Raw genomic sequence first — 25,447 nt, forward strand, 5'->3', positions numbered from 1 at the left:
GCCTCTTTCGTCGTCCTTCTATGCTAATAGGTTTCCCATTTCTTAAATGAGTCCGGGCGCCGGATCCATATCCTTCTCATCTACCGTTATTAATTCCGGCTCGTAATTTTTTTTAGTCTTAATTTAAACGTGGAAGATGTCTCGTGAAAGGTACCGTTGCTGTAGAAGCGCTTCCAAGACGTGAGAATCGACCCGACGCGTGTTTTGCGGAGACACTTGACAGACCTTTTCCCGATTGCGACAAAATAATATGTATAATGTCAACTGCGATTCGATCGCCAATTCCGCCATTTCAAGATTGATACGATATTATCGTGATTAAGAAGCCCTTTGATCATTCACGGGGCCTCGATATAAACCTGGATCTGTATATCGAAGAAACGGATGGGGAGAACCTATACAACCGCTGTAATTTTTGAACGCGAGATTGTCCCCGCAATGAATTCCTCCAGCACGTCGATGGAGTAGCGGTGACTTTTATTCCCGATAATGACAGAGAAGAACGGGCGGTAGCGGAGAAAAGAGTGAGGGGAGGGGGGAGGTAAGGGATGGAGGACCAGGACCCCGACGCGGTACGTGATCAATTTTCGGAGCCCCGGCGTGATGTTGTGCTATAGGTGCGCGCCTAACTACGATTTCGGCGTAATTATATACGTGCCCTCTCCTCTATGTCCGAGCGGCGGCATTTCGAGACGCGGTCGCACAGTATATCCCGAGCCTTTCCAACCATACACACACACACATACATTCGGGGATTCACCGTCCGCTCGTTCTCCCTCCGCGCACCTGGAATCCGTGCGCGTCGTATGATTACCGCGCGACAAACCGCGCGCGCTCACGCGGTCACGGTCCGGTATCGATTTCGCAATTTACGTCGCCGCCTTTAGGCCCCGAAATTCACGATCGGGGCCCTACGAGACTCGGTGAATCGGTATGGAGGTGGAGGAGAGATCGCAGTCGAAGTCGTGTGAGGGAGGGAGAAGATGGCCCGGTGGGGCGGAACAGGAGGAAGATTGTTGAAGGATGAGCGGTCATCGGGTCTCCTGGCCCGGAGGAGCAGATGGCCACGAGACGAACGTAATTGGCGAGCCATCGAGATTATTGCCCGTGGCTCGTTCTGCCTTTCTCCCCTTTCCTCTTCCTTCCCGTCCACCCGTTAGCCTCTACAGCGGCTTAGGATACGACGTTACAGTGGATTCTTCCTCTACGATATTCCGGATTCGAGGAAACTGTCCTGTGGCAAGTTTAGAGAAACAGAGATAGAGAGCGAGACATTTAAGGGATGATGGCCGGGGGGGGCTAAGCGGAAAGTTCCGCACCCGGAGTTGTCCCTGAGAGGCCGCAACACGCGGCGCGGTCTAGACTGTCATGCACCTGCTTCGGTGCCGTGTTGTTTCCGCGATGGAAAAAGAAAAAAAAATGGCAAATTGAAGGTTTAGAAACAATGCATTCGCCGAATGTCGATGAATGGCGCTACCATATTACTCTAGCCGTTCTTCGCCTAAACTTTGCGAGTCTATTTAATTTTGTCGATTATCTCGTTAATTATAATTTTAATAAAAGTTACACAAAATTTCAAGACGGAATTCTGGCGAGATAAAATGCTGTTCTTAAAATAACGAATACGCTTCTTTTGATGAAGTACTATAACGCGCGCGCGCACACACATAAATAATTTTCCAATTTTTTAAAGTTATATATTATATATCTGCCAAAAGTCCTCTTTAACACTTTTGCATTATATATTCTTTTTATTTATATAGTTTGCCGAGAAGATTGTGAAAAATTATATCAAGCTTGAAGAGAGTGAGATCACCATTCGTGTATTTTATGTGGGATATAAAATACTATGATTGAAAATGTATACCAGGTGCCATAAAATATCGTTTACCTTAATTGAGGTTTTGGGCCTCGGTGTCACTATGGCATATTCACCGGCAATCCTCCGCGCCTCGGAGCTGGGAGAAATCTGAGAATCCCTCTTGGGCCGACGCAAGAGAAAAGGAAGGAAGGCCTGTCGAGGTCGCGTCGACGTCCGTTCGCCTCGACGACATCGGCGCGTCTCGCACACGCGGATAGGCCCCCAGGATCTTGTTATATACGCGCGCACACGCGACCTTTTATTTTCGTCTCCCGCTCTTTCTCGACGCGGCCGCCTGGCGCATCGGGTACACGACGCGGGTCACCTGTCCCTCGCGCGAGTCTGTGAAATGACTTTTACGACGAGCGCTTATCCTGGACCGCTATCCGCAGGAGGTCCGGCGAGAAGAACCGACCTCTCGGCGCAACGAGGTGTCTTCTCGTTCGATTTCGCCTGATAGAGATCCGCACCGATTCCGCGCGCCAGCTCGAAATGTAAATTTTATTCGATGTGTGCTTTCGTATTTCTTTCTCATCTCGAAACCATAAATTACGGGAGAAACGTCGCCGCCGTGAAAATGGCCGAGCGTCTCTAGCTAGATATAATGAGCGGGTGCACATTAGCATTCGCGCGGTGACGAGCGAAGACAGATGTTCGAGGAGCGATATTGCCGCGACGCTGCTGATACGTCTCTCTTGTACAAGACGACGCAGTTAATCGCGGACCAGGAGGAAACGATCTCGTACAACGCGTTGGAAGATTGCGCCCAGAGAGAGAGAGAGAGAGAGAGAGAGAGAGAGAGAGAGAGAAGCGCAAATTATTACGCGGAATGAAGGCGAGATATGGCACCGGACTATTCCGGCCTAACATATAGTCTTGCCGGCTGATTATAATTTGTCGGTTAAAGACCCTGACGGAATTTACATTACGCGTCTTCTAAACTCTTTTGTAACTTAGGAGATATATTATATTATGATAATTGTGTATTCTCTTTCATAGAAATTTAAAATATGTATTAGAAAATAGGAAAAGATTCGTATATATTTTATTCCATTAAGTTTTCTCTATCAAGATTCTCTTAAGCTCTGCTGTTTTCGATTTATATTTAAAATACAATAATTTTAAAGGCGTTTTGTCGCAAGAAACACGCACGTTAGAAATTTTAATTCTTACTTTAAACAACATTATATATATATATATATATATGGCGAGGCTTAACTTTGATAAATCCCTGCCGGGATTTGACGCCGACGCGCGTGTCTAAAACACACGACGGCCGAAGAAATTAATCTCCGCGATAATTCGAATTTCGCGATACCGCGCGCGATTTACTGCGCACATTTCGGAAGAACGCAAGGCTAATTGCTCATTAAGCTTCGCGAACAACACAAGCATATTGCTTTCTGCAAAAAAAAAAAAAAAAAAAAAAAAACATAAACGCCGCTACACCGAAGATTCTACAATCCGTATCTTTGTATCTGAATTTTGTGATTTGTCGACGAAAGAATATGAATTTTATGGTTTGTCACACGTGTGTAAGCCACATGTCAAAAACGAAAATACATCCTCGAATATCGATCGTCCTAATTCGGACCACGTCAAGATGATCCGCGTGTCTCTCGAAGAACGAGCACCGCGTTCGCATTTACGAGGCATAGAGAGCGAGGCTTGCCGCCTTTCTTGACAGCGACATTACCGAGTCCGGTAAGGTAGGCAGGAGGATAGCCAGCTGGTCACAGTGGCTGCTTCTGCCGCGATGAGCGAACTCGTATCCATTTCCATACAATGGCAACCGCGCGCCATTTCCATACGCGTCGAGTCGCGCTCGTGGTTTCACACGCGCCACGCTCGGTTTTTCGCAATATCGCCAAGTTACGTGCGTGCGTGCGTGCGTGCGCTGCGTCCTGCATACTTGCGTGCGTCGCGGTGAACGAGAAACCGCGGAGCGTCGATCCGCGCTGCACGCGTTACCTCTCTCGGCGGGGATTAAAACGTCTTTAAGCCTGCAACTCGAATTACTCGCGATGATTTTGTTTTCGCGCGCTTCCCATTAATCCCGATCCTATTGATCCTTAAAGGACGCTTGTGAGTAATTTTGATCCTATCGATATTTTGACAATAGAATATTCTTAGAAGGCTTTAATCGTTACAAAAAAAAAATGTTTAAAATTATAACACAAATATATACAGGATACGTATAAAAAAATTAACGCACGATTTCTTTATCTCATTTACTTTAATCATTTTATAAATTTGTATTGGCCGAAGATTAAAATAGTAATATTCCTTCGTCAATTCAAGCCAATATTTAAATACACGGTAGCGGAATGCGCAACAAACGTGGAACGCGCGTAAGATTTACGTCGAGGAGGTGCTGAGACTGACAACGATAGGAGGCCGCTGCAGCCTCCGTGGATCCGTCGTTGCAATCGCGCTGATGTACGCGAGGCACACGGTAGGGTTGACAATGAGCGTCTCACCGTAGATTTATTTCACGGGAAACGCCGACGACGCGGCACGGAGGTGGACCTCGTGGCATCTCCTGATTGATGCTCGGCTTCGCGTGTTCGCGCGCATATTAAATTCCTTCTCGCCATTATTAACCGTCCCGTAGGCCTCGGCATCTGCTTAACGTTACGTATTCCGCGGATCGTTACGCGTGTATGTACATATTCGTCCAATTAAAAAGGGTAGAAATATTTCATCTAGTTGAGATTAAACTTTGATATAAATGTAATGATGAAAATTTTATATATATTTAATATCGTATATAAAATTAAAAAATAAATTTTTCAAGAAAAGACATATTTATATGACAGCTGTAAAATTATATATTCAGCTCTATTGTATATAATACAGACTATTATATATCCAAAATTTAGAATTGCGATTCGGCGGCTCACGGGTAGATAACCGTTACGACCCTTTGTGCCGCGGTAGGATTCGGCTCTCGAGGAGTGCCGAGAGACGAGGTCGTGTCTCGTAACTTGTAGTCTGGTTAGAGTTGTAACTTTCCTTCATTCAGGTATAAAGAGAGAGAAGGAGAGAAGAAAGTTCAAAGAGACGGCACATTTGAGAGAGCACACGGGCGGCGTTCTCGCGGCAGCGAGACGCGCTCTCGCTTTTCCCGGTATTTTGGTCCAGCCAGCGAAGGACGCGTTACTCCTCTCTCACGAACGGCAGGTGACACGTCGAATAGCCGACCACCGTGATCGCGAACGATGCACGGCGAATTTTATTATCTCGTCTCGGCCCTGTTTCTGTCTGCCCGCTCGCATTTCACCGCGCTTTCAGGAAAGCCGAGAAACCTTTCGTATTAACGATTGGGAACATAGGATGGATTGTATTCTATATATAATCCTATATAGAGTCTTGTCCCTCTATTTCAAGATTTTTCAATAACGTAGATTAAGAGGCAAAAAGGAAAAAACAAAGTTAAACTTGAATTCTTTATAGGGAATTATATAAAATTAATTGTACGCATCTGAAAGTTATATAAGAGATGGCAGAAATGCAAAGCTAGAAATTTATAGAGCAGCCTCGTATCTAGAAATGTAAAAATTTGATAAATACAGGGTGCGGCGCGGGAACTTCCTTATTTAAAAAAATGATAAAACAAAAAGTATTAGAGATATCATTTTAATTCTTTTTTTTTTTACATAGAGGTACATTTAAAGTTTTTTTTTAATTACTTCTTGAAAATGACATCTTGAAGGTGGCCTCCGTTCTGATCAATAAATTGGGAGAGTCGAAATCGGAAGTTTTGGTCCACTTTGTCCAGCATGTCTGCGACTTCCCCGAACGTCTTATCTCTTTGAGGGGTGATCTTGAGTGGCCAGCACGCTCGCCGGATTTAGCACCCTGTGATTATTTTTTATGGGGATATCTTAAATCCTTGGTGTATACCAATCGTCCAAAAACCCTGGATGAGCTGAAGAACAATATTCGTGCTGCTATTGTCAACATCGACGCAGACATGCTGGACAAAGTGGAACAAAACTTCCGATTTCGACTCTCCCAATGTATTGACCAGAACGGAGGCCACCTTCAAGATGTCATTTTCAAGAAGTAATTAAAAAAAAACCTTTAAATGTACCTCTAGGTAAAAAAAAAGAATTAAAATGATATCTCTAATACTTTTTGTTTTATGATTTTTTAAAATAAGGAAGTTCCCGCGCCGCACCTTGTATAATTCATTTCTGGATCTTTCTGTATATAAATTTAGTAATGCCTGCCGAATTAATGGAGATTTTACTCGAAGCAATAGAAAAAGTTAGTTTAAATGAAGTGAGAATATTTTTCAGAGCCATCCCCGCGACCTTTGTACAAGCTTAGATTTAAAAATAGGGCACGTGCACACGTAAATCTAAAATTGGCAATTTGCGTGTCAGTCAGTTGCTTGGATTCAACGTCGGCCTTGCCGGACTCGTTAATCGAGATAACGAACGAATCGTTGATTTTTCAGCGCTGTACTCGCGCTCGCGCCAAACTTGGCGAATGTAACGGGTGACAAGTTGACGCGTGATACGTGCCAACGCGCCCGCTCGGACTGTGCTCTCGTTAGTTCGTGCGTCTTTATCCGCGAGAAGAAACGAGACGGGAATCGATCGATCGAACGTGAGGGCGAATCGTATCGTGACCGATCGGAGAGCGCGCTCGGGGTCGACGGCGTCTTCCGGGAGGCGACGCGCGCGGAGACTTCCGTTAATTCCGTTCGTTTCCTATTAGCGATCACGAATAACTCGGCTACACGTATATGTATGTATCCCGGGCCTTATTCCACCTCTTTCCTCTCCGCCCCTATAACGCGCCCCTCCTTCCCCGCGCAACAAAACTCATTAAGCGTCTGTCCGTTTGTTCCGATATATGTTAGCGAGGCTCGCACGTATGCGGTGGAAGTTGTAAACGAATTAACGATGTGTCGTGGCCCTAGCTCGCGCGCGATGGCATCGGTACATCGTCCCCCGGCTGGCGGAATGCAATTCCGCCTACAATTAACCGCCTAGGAAGCGACAGGTTCCCCGGCAATCGGTTTATGCCGTCGCGCCGTGAGCGGAAACCGTCTTCGGATCGGGCCACGGTCGTTAAACCCGCGGCACGATGCGGCCTGTATATGTGCCGTAAATTGATATCGGCCTAACCGGCTATTACCGACAGTCACCGATGGACTAATGTCGATTAACGATGTTTGCTAAAATTGCTCTCCTCCCAATTCGTTCGTATTATGCGCGTTAAGATGCATCGTGGCGATAGTTACGCATAGTAAATCATACTGTATTCCGAATGCTTTTTTTGGGAAGAAATTTATGCAATATTAAAATATATCAATTAACGTTGTTTAATATCGAAAAAAAAAAATATATATATATAAAAATTATATGGTGAATAGTTGCATATGGAACGCTGCTTTTATAACTGGAGATTGTAGAGGACGAGTCACTTTATCAGATATATTTTTAAAGAATATAAGCTATCAGAAAAATTTTTATGTTGAAATTATTACATCGATAATACGCAATATTGATATCAATATTACGATATCGATATCTGTTTATTATGAAAATACGTTAGTATTTTTCCGTTCTATTTCGTCCGTTAGACATTCTTGAAAAAAATTCTATTTTCGTGGAAACGGCACCGCTCAGCTCGCAACAATCCGGAATGCTAATTAGCATAAATCGGATGTTTCAGGAAATTATAGATGATCTACGCGGCTAGGCGTGCGCTATTCCGCGAAGCGTGTCCCCGCGTTTCGTAACGTCACGGAACAGGTGGACATTTTTCGAAAATTATAGATCGGACGGAACTTGAGAAAAGATTGCCCGCCAATTCCACACTTCGCCGTTTTCATTATGGTGTCGTGACGGAGGTCAGAAAAAAAGGAGAAAGATCCAGGAAGGCGAGGAAGGCATTTCGGACAAATTACCGGCGGACCGTTGTGCAGCGGAGAGAGAGAGAGAGAGAGAGAGAGAGAGAGAGAGAGAGAGAGAGAGAGAGAGAGAGAGAGAGAGAGAGAGAGAGAGAGAGAGAGAGAGAGAGAGAGAGAGCACCCGGGTTATGGCTCCGGTGGCTCTCCTAAGACCAATTATTCGGACAAACCTAATTATCTGCCTCTTCTCCTCCGTCCTTTTTCCCACTTACCCCATAAAAAAAGTGGACAGGTTGCTACGAAGTTCTCGATCTCGCGCAGTCGGAAGCCAAGCAGATGTCGCGCGGCCCATAAATGTCTATATTTTACATACGCGCTCGTGTCTCTAAAAAGATAATGGCATAATTAAAAAAAACTTTAGTGACTCTTACGAGAGGTGCACTACATTAACATAATTCGGTGTATATCTGCAATATGTTTTACAGGGTATGTAAATTTCATTATCCCGTTTAAAAATCACTTTATTCGAATTTTAGCATTTTAGCAGCTACTAATATTGACGATAACCGTAATATCTCCCTACCCCTTCCCCCTTCGTTCCCCGCAGCTGATCGCGATTCGCTGCAACGTTCAATGTTTGATCGGAACAAGCAAGAGAGGATGTTGTATTAAGCGAATAAAAAAAAAAAAGTGACCGATTATTTTACCCGTCGCACATCGAACGCGAAAATTAAATCATACGTTTGATAAAACTTGTCCAATTCGCCATCCGCGTGACTTGTTACATTTATTTCAATCAGTAAAATCGAGTCCCAGTACTGTTCCTATTATTCGTACGTTAAAGTGAAAAAAATGTAATATTGTGTAATTTTTTACGGTATTTGTATGTAAATAGTCACATACAATATATATTTTTATTAATTATATTTTTTCAAAGTTTTTCGAATCATCATCTTCACTTCTTCAAAATGAAGATAAACTCAAATTATGCGATTTACTCATCATTGGTAGAATTTTTTTTACTTCTTCAAAATACTAAAGCTTCGTCCCTGTCTCATTGGCTCGCGATCGGAGCAGAAGCGGGTGACGAGACAATCGAAATGAAGTTCGAAACCTGTCGAAAGAGCCGGAACCTCGAGCGAAGGCTCATCCGGATCGCAACTTTAATTCGGACGGCCGACATATGGCGGCTCTTGGGCGCGCTGCAGCTTTGCGCACGACTGACGTTACGGCATAGTCGACGACAGGCGATCTGCGGTTTCTGTCATTTACCGATAATCATTCGGTGTGTTCACCCTGGTGTGCGCGCCACCCTATTAATACAATGTATAGTCCGTGGGCTAGCTTCCGGCCTCCGGTTGTAAGCGCAAACCGGCCGGCCTGCGTCGCGTCGGTGCGCAATGGTCTCTCCAAACTGCTCGTCCCCGGAAAGATGACACGTGGCCACTACTCGGTCTCGGTCGTTACTTTTATTACTATGCGTATTGCTTCCGGTCCCGAGGACAGACCGGCACGGAAGCGCGGCGAGCGAGAGCAAGAAGCGTTATCTATCATCGGACAAGTCTATCGGGCAGGTGCTCGTAGATAGTAGCGCTAAAAACAAGAACTTGTCCTTCACGACGGTAATCCCGTAACGTTATTATTAACTTTCGAAGCTCTCTCTTTTTTTTTTTTTTTTACACCGAGACGAGAAAATAATTGTTTCTGCGACAGTTTCCGTTAATGGATTGGTCATGCAATACATGCAGCTATGTGTCTCTTATTGTTACTATTATTGTTTAAGTATATGTGTAGGCATCGATATCGAAAAGTTTCATTTTAAAAAAATGTGGAAAACGTACAAGTATAGTGTGCGTTAAAAATTGATTCGATTTTACATACAATCCGAATTATTTTACTAAAACTGTACAATCAAATCTAGCATAAATTGTCGAAATTCAAGAATATGTATTTGTTTTCCTTTGTGTACTCTTTATATTTTTAATCAGTCGTTATTCCTCTTTCGAATTTTAGACATTTAAACACCCCAATAGTATTTAGATTCCAACGTTTCAAAATTATCTTTCAACCGAATTTTTACAAATCTTTATGTCAAGAAAGCATGCACATTTTAAAATTAAACACGCGAACTCCGTGATATCCAATTTCGATTATCTTATTCATTGCATCGGAAGTTTCGGCGTGGCGCAATTTTTGCCCGCGACTCGGCACAACGTCTCGTACAACGTTTCCCCGTACTGACGAATCCTTGAATAATTCACGGTAATATATCGCCGAGACTAGCTGTCTGTCATATCGCTAATAGCACAGATCCGTTTCGAGCCGCGGCGCGCTTTTTATTTGCAGTCGGCTTAACGCTCGTGTCGCACGCGAAAACGGCGAGACGACGGGGAAATTAAGGGCTCTCGAGACTGTCACGTTGGGAAAAACGAGGAGTTCGTCCTCTCTCGACAAGAACGACTGTCCAACCCTCGTTTCGCGAGCACGAGGAATGATCCTCTCGACTAAAGCGGATCCCTCAAGTTTCTCTCTACGGTCGACACGATGTCGACGTTGGCGGCAGGATCACCCTTTCGTTCTTCCGCCCGTTTCCTCGACGTCTTTGTTCTTTCCTTTCGATTTTTTTCGTCAGCGAGACGGTAAACATTCAGGACACGCAAGCGAACGCCCGACTTGTCCCGTCCCGTCCCGTCGCCTTCGCCTCACCCCTCGCGGATTGCAAAGGGGTTCGATCCACCCTAACGTTTCGCTTTTTCATAATAAAATCGTCATGCGGTGCCCCGATTGGCTGGGATCACTCGAAGGGTCTCACAATACATCGGGGGGCTTGTCCACGCCAATATTCGTGGGGCGAGGTGCGTACGAGGGCGAAAAAGAGGCGAGGAATGCGCGAGCGGGAAGGAGAATATCGGAGGGTGAGGACAAAAAGGGCAGAGAGAGCGCGACACATCAGTTCTCTCGTCCTGAGGCTGTCGCTGTGTAAATAGGGCACACCAAGAGACACACGCCCCACGCATTGTGCGTGCCCTCTCGTCTGAAGGGGCGCCCTTCTGTCCCCCTTGACAAAGGGTTGTCCCGGGCGCGCGGTCGCTTTAAAACTGAATTTTTTATTCAACCGACAGGAAAGCGGCCATCATACGCGCTGCCACATTCCCTGTCTTTCGCCCTTTTTCTGCGAACGCGTACGTGTACAACCGCATTCTTTTCCTTCTCGAACGCGTATGTTCCCAACGCCATATCAATAAACGGATAGAAGAATTTATTTCTCGAAATTGAACACATTTCTTATAATCTTTAATATAGATGTCATAAATTTTACATTAACTTTTTGCTACTTTTTAAAACTTATATGGACTGATAAAAATGGTGAAATAATAAGACATTGATAACAAAAAAAAAAAAATATTGGTAACGTAACTGTTCTTTAATCCCTGCATTGATATGACAGTCCTAAATCTACGGCATGTTTAATATCCCGCTCATAACGCGCGGGATTCATCGGTATCGAACAAAGGAGAGCTCCGTTTTTAGTCATCGTTGAGCCAGAAGAATGGCCAAAATCGCCATCATCGTGGGACGTGGGACGCACAACTACGGGTATAGAGGGCGGGAGATGACTCGGGGGATGAGAGAAGGGGGTTTTGGAAAGGGCACTAAGTACACAGATGCACGCGTGCACGTCCTACGGAAGGTACTTACCGCCCCGCGCACGAGTGATTAGCGATATTTTATTTCGCATGGGAAACCAGACAGATGAGAACTAGTTGAGTGGGAGCTCAGCTCTCTTTCATTAGGGCAAGCCCCGTCTCTCTAAACCCCGTCCAAATCACCCCCGTCCACAACGTTCCCTCCTCTCTCATTTATCCTACTTTCCCACCCCCCTCCCTTCTCTTCTCCCTCTCCTTCTGTCATTGCTTTCGCAACGTCCCTCGACACTGTCACGATAGCGTTACGTCCAATATCCTCTGGCTTTCGATCGAGCGATTTCAAAATGGACAGGTTTTCATTCAGAGAACGCGATTTCAAGGAAGCGATGCCGCGTGCAGTTATCGATTATAAATCAATCCGACGTTTACGACTAACGCGATGCGGCCGTCATTGTTTCCACAACGTTTATTGAAGCGGCGCGACATCTCCGATCTGTTACTCGCAGTTAATTGAAGTTTTAATGAACGCTCTAATGAGCGCCAGTTATTTCTTTCGGATAACAGGTATACGCGATTGAGAGATAAACAGTAACTTTGTAAAGGATGAAGCGTCCACTGTGTGTGTGTATAATAGATATATCCTGATTTATATGATATTACATATAATTATAATTAATGCACAAAAACTAGCCAATTATATTATAAATTATCTTATAACATTAATGTTGTATTTGGAAATCATAAAAATTTTAGAAATTTTGGAAGAATGTCAATATTTCTCGTACATAATAGCGTTACATAAATCATTACGTTTAATTTTTTTTTTCTTCTTCATATAAGTAATATGGAGGAAATAAAGAAGAAATAAAAAATGATCAATCCTATCTAAATAATTTTCAAGGCATACATCTATTCGTGTATTTTACAATTATGCGCAAATAATTATAAATAAAAAGTTAGTTTATATAAACACTCTTAAAATCTGATTAATTTGGAATATCTGATTAACATAGCATCTGTCCTTTTATTATCCAACCGCACCATGGTACGATCTCATCTTCGAATCGTAGTCAAAGTTTTCGAAACGGAAAGGGACATATGTCGATCATTCTCACATACACGACCAATACTCAGACACGACGAAAGGAAACAATCACGGAACGCTTTCGTTAAAAGACAACGAATTATGGTCGGAGGCAGAAGCTTTAATATCAAGAATCAGGATCCGCCATTTCTCTCTACCGGGCGTGGAATCCTTCGTAGAATGTTTGTATATACACACGTATGCGTGTATATACACATATGTATATGCATCTGTGTACATACTGGGGCATGGAGGTTGGCAAACCCGTCCTTGTTAGCAGCTGCGTAGCATCCCCCGCCCGTTACACAATGCCCTCGCGCTCCCTTGAAAAACGATGGGTGGATTAATGACGTCACGGACAGCAAGAAACGCACCTGGCTACTGTCCAGGATCCACCAATCTGCGGCGTCCTTGGACCTCCATGCGCCATCTGAGTGAATAGATAAACCATTATGCTATTCCTGGAAGAAAGGATTGAGACGCCTACATTTGTTATCGCGATCCTAAATAATTCCGATAAAAGAAAATTAATAGAATGTCTAGTACGAACATATCGAATGGAGAGAGAAGTTGATAGGGATTTGATATATGTATATATATATATATATATCAAAATATTATTGAAATAATATTTTCTTTGCATTTAACATTATTAAAGCAAAAATTAGATTAGATTACCCGCAACTCGATATTGGGTAAATTATTGATAATTCAGAAGTTTTAGACGTTTATGTTTTTTTAGAAATTTTTTTAGATATCTCGTATACTTTTATTGGTCGAGAAGAGTATATTAAATAAGCTTAACGCGCCAGTCGCTTTATTGTATTATTGTCACAATTCGTCGAGTCCTCGAAGTAAAATCCACGAAAGTTTCTCGACACGTTTATGAATTTATAGCGCCCTTTGTGCCTGTGCCCCGATAATCCAACGGACAGGTACCTACCGTTTATTGGACTCTTTGTTATTATATACCGTAAAGAGGACGGCGGGGGCATAAAGGGGAGTTTTCCGCGTTGAAAAGGCGGCACGCGGAACCCCTTTTTCCTCGCAATTAAGACGCGAGCCGTACCGTCGAAGGACGGGGGAGAGAAGGATAGGAGGGAAGAGAGAGAGAGAGAGAAAGAAAAAGAAGGAGATGGGCAGAGAGAAGCAAAATCTTTAGAAACTTTTCAGTCGAAAAGATGGATGCAGGAAGGGGAAAGGGTTGCGCTGATGATGCATAAATTAGGTGGGCTAATGGGCCGAGGTCGTCGCTGGAGATACCGTCTGAGAAAAGACCGGGGAAAATATTAATGCCCCGGGCTCTGACTAGCTGGTTGGCTGGCTGGTTTACGGACGTCCGCGCATTTTCGGGGCGGATACTCGTAATTACACTCCTACGTGCTCTCTTTTTCACAATCGGCCACCGCCATCAGCCGAATCGTCGCCGGGAGACTCGCGGAGTTGCGGCAATAATCTCTTTGAAAAACTTGTAATTCGTAGCTTTTTCTCTGGCTAAATCGCGAAATTTTTAAAACTTTTTGCGAAAAGGGGATGGTGTCTTAAAAAAAAAAAAAAAAAAAAAAAAAATTTAAGGCCGTTACATTTTCTATATAACTGTCTATATAATTGACATCTCTTCTGTGTATCAGGTTTAAAATTTCCACATTTGTTGTATTTGTAATTTTTTCCCCCATAGTTTTCTATGTTCAAAATTTTTTCTGAATACGGCAACTAAAACAGCAACTTATTCAATTACGCTGCCAAAATTAGATTCGATCAAACGATTTCGATCATTCTACTTCCTTGTCTATACAACAGCTCCGTTTCCATTAATAACTTATGATCCTGCCGACCCTTCGTTAACCCCGATGCATTAATTTCAATATTTTTCCAAAGACTCCTCTTTCACGCTTGCACATACCTTACGTCCATATTTACATCGTCCGATAGAAATAAAACGAACGCGAACCCCGCAGCGATCGGCGGTGATATATCCAGCGTAATCACGACCGTACCGGGATTCAAGTCTGGTAGCCATCGTCCTACGAGATCACACGAGTACACGCTCGAGATGAGCGCCGAGAAAGGTCTGCGAAGGCACTGTGAGCAATAATTTTGTATCGCCTGCCTGTCCGCGCCATCCCCGGACCCCCTCGCGTGTACCGAGAGTTGATCTCCCGCCAAACAACACCCCCGCCTTAGCGTCTGGAAGCGCTTTGTCGATCATTCGTAGCGCTATTCTTCATTCTTTTATAGCAATTTACTAGCGAATATCGGTCATACGTCAATCGGTAGATTGATATTAAGCAGCGCAAATATTAAATCGCTCAATGTCAAGAATTCGTCTGACTTATCAAACTGCACTGATAAGATAGCAAATTAAATAATGATTAACTCGGCGAGTAATGATATCAATATAAAACATAAATGGAATTCTACTATAATATATATGTCATACGACCAATTATACATTATGCGATGGACATAATGTTATGTAATATCATACCAATTGCCATTTCAAAGAAAAAAAATCTGCGAATGTAGTCTCCTGAATATTTATGACTGTGCTTATCGAATTATTGTTCTTAGTTATATTTGATAATGAATTATTAATTTATGAAATATTAATTTCTCGCTTCGATTCCCTTTTAATAATACATATTCGGGATCATCTTTATTTTACTAGCGGAGACCGTTTCTCGCCTGTGCTGATAAATTGTCACGGCTCTCGCCTTCTGTATAAAAAAAAAAATAATATTCGAAAGTGAAAGCGAAATTAATTAACGCCCTTACTTCGATGTAATGTCGCTCGTAAAATAAATACGGAGGCCGCCGTCGGATGAGTACCGTGATGCGTCGTGAAAGGCGAAAAATCTTTCCCAATAATGGCATCACGGATCTGCCAGTCGGAGCACCGATCGCGAACAGAGAAACGAGCAGCGCATACAAATGTAGCGCGCGCATGTGTGTGTGTGTACGTGTATATACATATACGTACGCGCGCGCACTCAGTTCTTATATCTGCGTCTCTCTGCGCCCCGTAATTACCAGGGTCGGCCTTCACCGCGGCAATTTGTCAAGGCTGTAATAATCCCAGCGGACCTATGGCATTGTATACATATCGGCAGATGCCTCCCACCGGACCAGATAACATCGCCGGCCGCTCTCGACCGGCCGGGGGCCCGTTCTCTTCTGGGTACCATCGCCGGGCCCCGTGAAAACCATCCATTTCGAGTCCGCGGTACTATCATCGGCTTGATTTTTCACGCCCGTTTCAAATTAAAGCCAATCAGCACGCGGATGTGATAGCAGGCGTATATATAAATACTGTCTTTCCTTCATTCTCTCGCCAAAAGTGTGTGTACGGGGGGACTTTTCGTTCCCACCTATGTGACCGCCGTACTACGTAGCAAGATCGCCGGGCTGTAATTCATACGACTGACCCTCGTTACATCGCAATCCGTCATTCGCGATTATGAGGGAACGATGTTCGCAAACTTTTAGCGACTTGCGGAGGTGAGGAGGAAAAGAGGAAGGGGACAGAGTATTTATTATATATCGCCAGGCTGGATTCTGGCGAAGGGAGAGGCGCGGGGAGAAAACGCGGGAACATTTCTTCGCAGGTAACAAACGATGTAATTGATATCGCGTGATACAATTTGTGCGTAATGTTTATTTTGAGGATAGAGAGAGTGCAACTTGATGTTATTCCTGAAATCGAATTATTTCTCTTTATTATCGAGATGTAAAAATGCCTGTGTGATTCAAATAATTAACCATAATTACATAGAAATTATTTTTTCACTTGAAAGAAAAAATCAATCCTACACTTTTGATCCGATAACCGTTACGTGTAATGAAGTTTTACATCCGCTAAAAAATATATCAAACCGAGATACCAGTATCTCTCTGACGCATACGTAGCGTGCTTATAAACGTCAGAGATTTTAGCAAGTATTATACACGGACATTAAGTGCTCGTAATGAGTTGGCGCGTGCATCTCACCGGCGTTTCTCTCGAAGATTTAAACGATTTCCCATTTCAACGATTGTCGGCCTTTCCTAGAGAGAGAGAAAGAGACATAGAAATCAGCCATGAAAATGATGCGTGAAACAGGAAGAGAAAGAAGACGAAAAAGATTGCTCGACGTTGCTACAACGTGACTAGGTGCATATCTTCTCCCTTCGTCCCTTCTTGTATCTTGCGTCTTCTCTCTCTGTCTCTCTTTCTCTTTTCATAAACACGAGGAGATGTCTTTAGCTGGATCTCGGTTAATGGTGCATGGCAGTTGCAGAGGCCGGTGCGTCAGGTCGATGCAACAGAGTGCGAGCATCCAGCTATCTTGATGAGATCTTGTTTCCCGTGGGATCCCCCGCGGTGAGACGCGATTCGTTCTTCGTGTTGCGCCTTCCCGTTCCATCGCCGGAAAATCACCGATGACCGTGTATAACACGACGCCGGCGTACAACACGTACGACAACGAGGAACGATGGGAAACGATCGCCGCGCATGCGAACGCGATCAACAACGGCATGAAGAAAGATAGAAAGAAAGAGAGAGAGAGAAGCGAACGACGGCAAAATGCAATTTTAATTATGCGCGCATCGGTCGCTTACGCCTTATACTCGCGGCTCTCCTACCGTAATTAATAATACAATTAACGCACCAGAGCATGCCACGATCGCCGCCAGGCCATACCGTTTGAAAGTGAAAGTCCCCATCGCGTGTCTACCTTAAATTGTCGAAGAATTGAAGCGAGATTCGATCTTTGAATCTGACGCGCAACGCACGTGCGCGCAATTAAATTCTGATGTTTTGAAACGCGATTGTGCGATTTTTGTTGCTACACGACGATTCTCTTTACGTGAGAGACGCGTTTCTCGGAAATGGGTTTAAGTGCATCGCTTAAATGCTAATGCGTTCTTTACATTGTCTTCCAGATGCGGAAACGAATTTTATTTGCATAATTAAAAACAAACTATACACTGATCTTCCCGGATCTCATTCACAGAACGGTTAAAATTTTCGTGACTTTACACGATATATTTTTTTTTTTATTAAGAGAAATTCAGTACATCAACATCTATCTTAGGAAAACGTTTTTCAGGAATGCACTTAAGAGACGCCATATAATCGATATCTCTCAGCGGAGACACGATTACGCCGGTGTGGCTCGTTTGATTATATCCATATTGTCCTTCTCGGAGAAACAACCGGTTTCTCTTTTTTTTTCTTTTTCTTTTTTTTTTCCCCCCTACAACAGATTCGTGCCATGTCCCTTTGCGGAAGATATTACCGACGAAAACCTCCGTCACATTCAACCCTAAAACGACGTCCGACAAAAAAAGGGGAGACTTTACTACGTCCTAATTGGGATGACAGAGACGTCAATGGCGGCCGCGATCAAAGAGACCGTAAATGTTGGTTACGGGTGTAAACTACGGATTTTAGTGTCACCGAGGGTTTTTTTAGGTTCCATAAGATACGCTATTTATGAGGTTGTGTAACCCGCCCTCGTAAAGTAAAGGCGTGCATTAATAAATAAAGTGATTACGCGCTGCGCGATCAACGCTACCTGTCCACTTTGCGAAATCAATTTTGCGTTTTTCCTTCTGCGCCATTTGATACGACCGTCATATGCGATAATAAAGCGAAAACGCGCAACATTCTTTATGCCGATGTATCTCGCACGAATTGATACTTGCGTGTTGCCATCGAGTTATATAGACGTTTATGTCAATCAGTTAACAAATTGAGAACCGGTTGCGGAAACATTTTCTTATCCAGGTTACGGTAAATATTAATTCTGCAAAAAATATTAAAGGACTTATAATTTATGTATATCGGACTAAAGATATATCTTAAGCAACATATCAATTAATATAAAGAAAAATATTAAATATTTATATAGTAAAATTGATAATACTATAATTGAGTTAGAAAAAAAATTTGTATTCGTGTGATTTTTATTCAAAGTGATTCAATTTAATTAGATAATTAAACTCGCCAAGTAACTTGAAATCAAACGATCATATTTCTAATGTTCAATGTAAACATCGAACATTTACTCGGGCGCAATTTCTTGAGAATATTTCGCGTACTCCAATTTTACGTTTGCGCCGTTAATGGGGAGGGGATATCATTAGACTCGATATAATTATCAATGCGCGGCACTATTATTACTGATATACCCGTTACTTGGTTTTTATATCGTATCGTGTGCCGTCATTCGTCGACGCGCATCGAGAATACTAATAAGATATCGTTTACATCACTCGACTTTGCATTGTTGCTTAGAGTGTGCGATCAACGGAGATTAAGCTCGATAATTAGATATACTCGAGAGATCGAATCGCAAGTAATTACGATAACTGCGCCCCGACCTTAATTAATCTTGATGAAAATTCTTATCGCCGCTATCGCCATCGCATCTATCAGCACCAGTCTTACGATGCGCGTACTCTTTACAATACCGCACCGTTATTTCAACAATTCTTACGCTCTCAACAATAAGCATTCTTTATTTTGAGTACGTGTGTTTTATGATTTACACACTTCACGATATTATGTATAAAATATCGTTGAAAAATTTCTTAGAGGCGACATTAACATCAATAGTAATTTCTCTTTTTCATTTAGAAAGTTCCTTCTGAGAGACATAATTTTGCCACGAATAACTCGTCGGCGAAAATCAGTTTTTCAGCAGCGCTATATATTCTTGAGGCGAGGTTTTATATACGATCGTAAGGGCTTAGCCCGCCGTTGTCGCGAGCCGACGTGAACGGAACGAGTATTCTCCTTCTTGTAATTAGAAATTTATGCACTAGTTCGCGGGCGTGTTATTCAAATGTGACATCGCCACTTCGATCCGGTCCGGGGCCGCATATCTCGGTCCGTAATAATAAGCGATATTTATGCCCGCGATGATGTACGCCATTAATTATCGCCTTAACAGGCCACACGCGACTATGTGTAACATGTTAAAAATCAACCTCTCCATCATCCGATTATTCCCTTCGTCCTTTTGTCGTGTGTTTCAGAGATTGTCTCGTGTATCCGGACGATAATTCTTTCCGAACGAGAAGGAATAATACGATCGTATTGTTATTTTCGTCGTGACACGTTCCCCTTTAGCAAGGGGATGATTTTTATATCATGATATTTTTAATCATACGCAAAATATTTCCTACAATTAAACTATTTGCTGCACACAAATGATATAAATCGTAATTTAATTCGAGATATAGAACAAGTTTAATTTGTGCTAATAATGTAATTCAGGCCTTCTTTGTGCGAGTTAAACGTTACAAGAAACGCTTTCGATTTATAATCGAATACATCGAATCGGGCGTTTCTCGCGCCTCATAATCCTCGCTATGCGCGCGATCGGGTCGATATATGAAGCAACGAGCTCGTAAAACCGGCCGACGAGAAACGAAGAAGCGTTTCGTTTACGATCGATCTTCTCGCTCCTGTCGCGCGAAGGAAACCGCCGGTGGAGCAGCTGCCGGGATCATAAAATCCAATCAAGAGTCCCACGCAAGCGAGCGAGCGACCGGTCTCTCTTTCGGAGCGTGTCTTTTAATAAAGTCCGGGACACGAGATAGCGGGTCGAATCAGAGGATCGAGGGGGAGGGGGAGGGGGGAGGGGGAGAGGGAGGGAGGCGCCGATGAGACAACGGGGGGTGTTCCGGCGCGGGATACGAGGGAGTGAAAACATCGACGAAGAGTTAACCGCCCCTATCTTTGTGTTCCTTTCACTTTCGGCAAACCCCATCGAGAGGGCTAACTTCTTGACACCGGGGCGACCAGACCAGATAACGATCCCGGACTGACGTATGCGTGCCGCGTGAGCGTTTGTTACACGGCGCGATTAACGGCGTGAGCTTTCATTATACGTCGGCGGTTTCGTAGATTTCATTAACGCGATTTACAATCTTCGAGTAACGTCGTCGTGGACGCTCGAAGAAAGAGACGGAAAGAAAGAAGAACTTACGAATCCTTCGAGTTTGAAATGAGAGAGAGAGAGAGAGAGATAATATTCTTAACATTTAATATTTATAAAAATGTTTTTTAAACCGTCGTCGCGCGCGTTCTCGTATCTTTCTTCTCGAGTTTAACATTGTACAGGAAAAACAATTATTTTCATAGACTTTGAAATAATGAAATAAAAAAGATCTTGTTTTAATCCTTCTGTGTATTTATGCGAAAATGTCTTTGCGTAGATGATTCTTTCACAATATGATCACGCGCGCGCGCGCCGATACGAGTCGCGCTTTTTCTCATCCCACGCTAGAAAAAGGAACGATTCCCTCCTTTTCTCGAGGCACACCCCCCTCGCGCCGTGAAATTCAAACACACGTTCGAAACGTCGCGCAGCTTTTATCGGGTGTTACCCTTGCTCGTGCAAAGTGATACGCCAATAGGTACGATTTCGCGTCAAAATCAGCCTTTCTATCTCGCAGCGACGGCGATAATGGTGGAAGGAACGCGCTTCGGATACGGGGCGCGCACCTTTCTTTCTTTTATTCGCCTTTCGCGCATTGTCGATCCGCGGATAGGGAGACCCGTGTTCTGTCTTCGAGATCCGGTCGACCTTTCCCGCGCGTTCCCACGTCCGCGAAATCGCGGCCGAGGTACGAGCGACGGCCACGTCCCGCTGTAAATGCATTGTCCATTCGCGCTCGCTCGAAAATCGCGCGATATGCCCATATCGCCGGCGGCCTGGACGCGGTGCGGTATCGACGTCGGGTATCCATGGCGAAGAAATCGAACGCGCTCTGTACAACTCGGAGTAAGGAGATCGGTATCTTCACGCTGCGTGGCCGTGCTGCGAGAGATGAAACGTCGACGGTTTGACAAATCGCTCCCTGATTCGCGTTTTCGCTAAAATCAATCACTCCGCACGTTAGCGTGTCACCTTTGCACTCGACTCGCGGCGCGGCGTGATCGCCGGATTCTCCTCGCCGTAATTGCAGATCGCGCCGCATCATCGACTCGCGGGAACTTTGCGACGAGCGCCTAATCTCCGGCTAAAAGTCGCTTGGCGATCGATCGGCTCCGCGTCCCGTCAACATTGCATGTCGGCGCGAATAATGCCGGCGTGTCGTCAGTGCGCAAATTCTTCGTACGCAACAGCATAATTCTCACGCGGCTGCGCGATAATGGTGTCGATGATATTCTTCATATTGACTATAATTACTAGTTGATTGACATGAAAGAAGAGTTTGTTCGGTGCTTTCGGCGAAAATTGTATATCGATCCAGTCGCTTTCACCGTGCGTCCACTCGAACGAAATTCGACGAGAAACAAAGTCCAAATTGATAGCCGAGTATATGTATATGAGTTTCGTTTACATGTTATACAAAGTATTATAAGTAATAGATCAAAGCTTCCGCACTTTGCGGAATTCTGAGAATATAGACGGTTTCTAATTAAATTGTTGTTAAGGGAAATATATAAAGTGAATATCGTCTCGCGTGATTCTCGCTAATTCATTCGATTTCGAACCTATCGGCATCACGTATCCTATTCCGTTGAAAAAAAAAAGATCGATTGTATTCAACTTGAAATCGCGTCATTTCCCGATGATCTTCGATATCGATTCCTATTCTCGCCACCCGAGCCGATGAAATTAATTACGCTCACGCAGTGAGCTCCGCGCCGAGTTTCGAAAGGAAGTCTCGATCGGGAGAGGAGACGCAGCTCCCATTTCTTGCTGACGCATCGCGACGCTGAGTGTGTATACCCAGCAGCATCGTAGTATCTCGCGTATACTCTCTTGACACAGCGAGAAACAGGGGCCGGTGAAGAGAAGAGAAGAGAAATCAGGACTAGCGGTCTAATAAAAGGATATATGAACGATAATGCAGTCTCCGGAAAGTCCTTTGGACGCACAATGGGGTGTATCATGGCTGAGATGACACGGCCCTTTCCTGTCAATGCTAACCCACAGGCGTCGCATTGTGCCTTAAGGTCTCTATAACCACGTCCCTCCTGTCCCTCGAGAACTCTCGCGAGAGAGACCCGCGTCATCCTGCGAATCTCTCCTTCTCGGGCGACGAGAATCAGAGGCCGGAGATGCCATCGAATATAATCTCTTCCGGCTGGCGATCGTACCGATTTATTGATTCGCTGTCAATTTTTTATGGCGATTATCTTTGCGCACGTATCGCCAATTGTGAATATAAAAAATATTACATACAAAAGCGAATGTACGTATATGTATATAAGATGATCCGAATTTTCTCCCCGGTTTCGAATGAAGGATATGCGACGATGACACGGAGACAAAAAGATGATAGAAAACGAAAATGGTGTTGTGCTACGCGAAGTGATTCGATCTTCTCTGGGACTCCCTAGGGATCTCCAGAGTATTCGGTGACAGGCGAACAAAAGACTGTCGGGGGCCTTTTGCGGGCGATACAGTGTTTTCTAAAATTCATAACAGGCCCCGATTGTTCGGGGCATGTGGGGGGGGGGGGAGGGCCTTTCACGTAAGCTCGTGATTGCGCTACGCCGATTTTTCCTCGCACATAAACGATTTTCCGCAAGGATGCAATATTTCGCTAATTCTTTTGTCCATTTCGCCAGCTCGTTACTCGCGCGAAAGAATCTCAAAGAAGACGCTACAAAACACGATGTAATCCGAAAGTTTATCGGCAAAGATATTATTTCCGGATTTTAAACATATTTAACATAATTCTTTTCGCTGTCGGATTTTAGAAGCCGATTGACCGGAATAAAAAATAAATGGATCATGGAAATATATGTAGCTATATTATATTGTAACGCGAGAGAAATGATTTGTAAAATAAATTTTAATATCTCATTAATCCTATTAAATCTTATGAAATATTATATTTTCATAATTATCAATCTTATCAGCCATCATTATTATCTTAATCGGTGGACGAAAATTAAACGGTTCATCAATTAAGCTCCCCGTAAATCTTTCGATAGATTCGTAGCCTCTGTTTGGTTTCACACACTACGGAACGATCCGTGTATTTTTGTCCATCTTCTCGAGAATAGAGAGTTAATAAAAAAATCGAGACGCACGGAACGGAGACGAAAGTTATTGCGGGAAAGAGCCGCGGCTCGAACGACTGTTTTTCCCATCAACGGTCCCGATCTACGCGAGAGAGCAAATTGAAAAGATAAGGCGGATATGGCGCTTCGGCACGCGATCGCGCAGGCGTATCAAATTGATACGAGCGAATAATAACTTTATCTCGGCGCGCACACGTCGATGCTGCCGCCGCGTCCGCCTTTGAATGGACCGATCAATTCGCCTAACGTCTTTTTAACCCAATTAATTAGCCGGGACCGGCGAGCGGGGGAGAGACGCCGGCTAATGCGAAATACTTGTAGTTGACCGGCAGTGACGTCATTGGCACGTCATCCGCGCTCTCATCCTTCCCTGGCGCGATCACATGCCGCTCCTCTCACTTCCGCCGCTATAATAGATATTAATTGCCGCGCGAACGCGCGGCCATACGAGCCGCTTCGATCGATAGAACGTGGCGGCACTTATCGTTTTTATGCCACGCGGTCCTGTCGATTGACGGGAGAAGGCGAGTCTCGTTAAGGTTGCGATCTTAGGCAGCGATTTTATACATCGCCGAGAATTTCTGAAAGACAACTGTAAAATTGCGTTTATTTATCTCAACCTTTGAGCATCGATGCGGCTTAAAACTAATACACGGGTTACCTCGCAGTTTATCTGAAATCTCAAACCAGCGGTATAAGCCAATATTCTTTCCAATTATCGTAGCTTCGAAAAATGATGTCGAGCGAAAGGTAGAGGGAGAGTTTGCGAAAAGAAAATTATTTCAAATTATGCTTTATATCCCCAATTTTTAGGCTATTCACATTTTTAATACGTTTAGAAAGATGCTGCGCAGCAAAAAGTGAAATCTTCCGCATCAATAAAAACCAATATGGTAAATACGCGTATCGTACTAGCAAAGCTTTTTACCTGCCGAGTCAATTCGATTTGTCTTCTTACGGTATAAGGGATTGGCTTCTGTTTTTGCTAGATTGCACTGGAACACCGGCGAAAGGATCCGTTTAACGTTTGCCCGGCTAATCCCGCGATCGGTCCACATCTACGTTGAGATCGTGGATCCGGAAAAATCGACGACGGAGGACATATACCGGGGCCGGTTTCCAGACAATTTCACGCGGACGAAGACACCGGGGCTCTCTGACCAGGACGGAGTTAAACCTATTATTATCATAGTTCGTCCCCCGTAGTGAAAATGTCAAATGGCCATCTCGCATGGTTGATTCCTCGTCGTTGGTCGGGGGTGGCAGGGGAAGCCCGATGGCGGTCACATCAAAGCCGAGGGATTCTACTCGCGACGCAGGACTCGCACGACAGGACACGTCTGTCTCGCGTTTGTCCGACAACCTTGCGTCGTGCCTCTATTTCTCATTTTCTTTTCTTTATCTCATCGTATATCTTCGGTCGCCTCGTCGTTCGAGTGTGGTGTGGTTTGATCTGCGCGTTTAGATGCAACTCGAACCGAGTCAAATCGTCCGCGCCATTGATTGGCTCGCTTTTCGGGAAATCACAGTCCGTGATATACATTCGTGGCTTTTAATCCTTCGTATCTCACGGGATTCTCCCGGGGATGAGAAAAACAGGAAGAAGAAGTGGAGGACGAAGCCGCGAAATAAAAAAAATCGATCGACCGATCGCGAGGAGAGCAACGAGCAAAACGAAGGAAGGGAGGAATAAAATGAAAGCGGAAGCCCGGAGGAGAAAAAACCGTCGATATGTGATGAATCGATGAATTCCATTCGCGTTCGCGTACGAAACGGCACTTGTTGAACCACACTCGTCGAAATCCGTAAATTATTATAGTGATAATCGCGACGACATTTACAGGAGAATGTTTCTAATAGTGCTGGATAATTTATTTTTATTAAAAAAATTAATCAGAAAAACGTTAGAAAAATTATTAAACTTATTAGTACTCTGCGTTGATACCACTGC

The 25,447-nt window shown here is 44.1% G+C and overlaps 1 protein-coding gene across 1 annotated transcript in view; it reads left to right on the forward strand.

Annotated features, from left to right (window-relative positions):
* Positions 1–548: 548 nt before the first annotated feature.
* Positions 549–25,447, forward strand: part of LOC138941871 (zinc finger protein basonuclin-1) — a 43,171-nt gene continuing 18,272 nt past the window's right edge. Inside the window, exons 1-3 of the mRNA XM_070311798.1 lie at positions 549–572; positions 5,577–5,929; positions 14,394–14,545. Of these exons, the coding sequence (XP_070167899.1) occupies positions 549–572; positions 5,577–5,929; positions 14,394–14,545 (529 nt within the window). The remainder of the gene's footprint in view (positions 573–5,576; positions 5,930–14,393; positions 14,546–25,447) is intronic.

Source organism: Polyergus mexicanus, unplaced genomic scaffold, assembly GCF_030449975.1.
Source record: "Polyergus mexicanus isolate NDT 795.1 unplaced genomic scaffold, iyPolMexi1.0 SCAF_2, whole genome shotgun sequence".
NCBI lineage: Eukaryota > Metazoa > Arthropoda > Insecta > Hymenoptera > Formicidae > Polyergus > Polyergus mexicanus.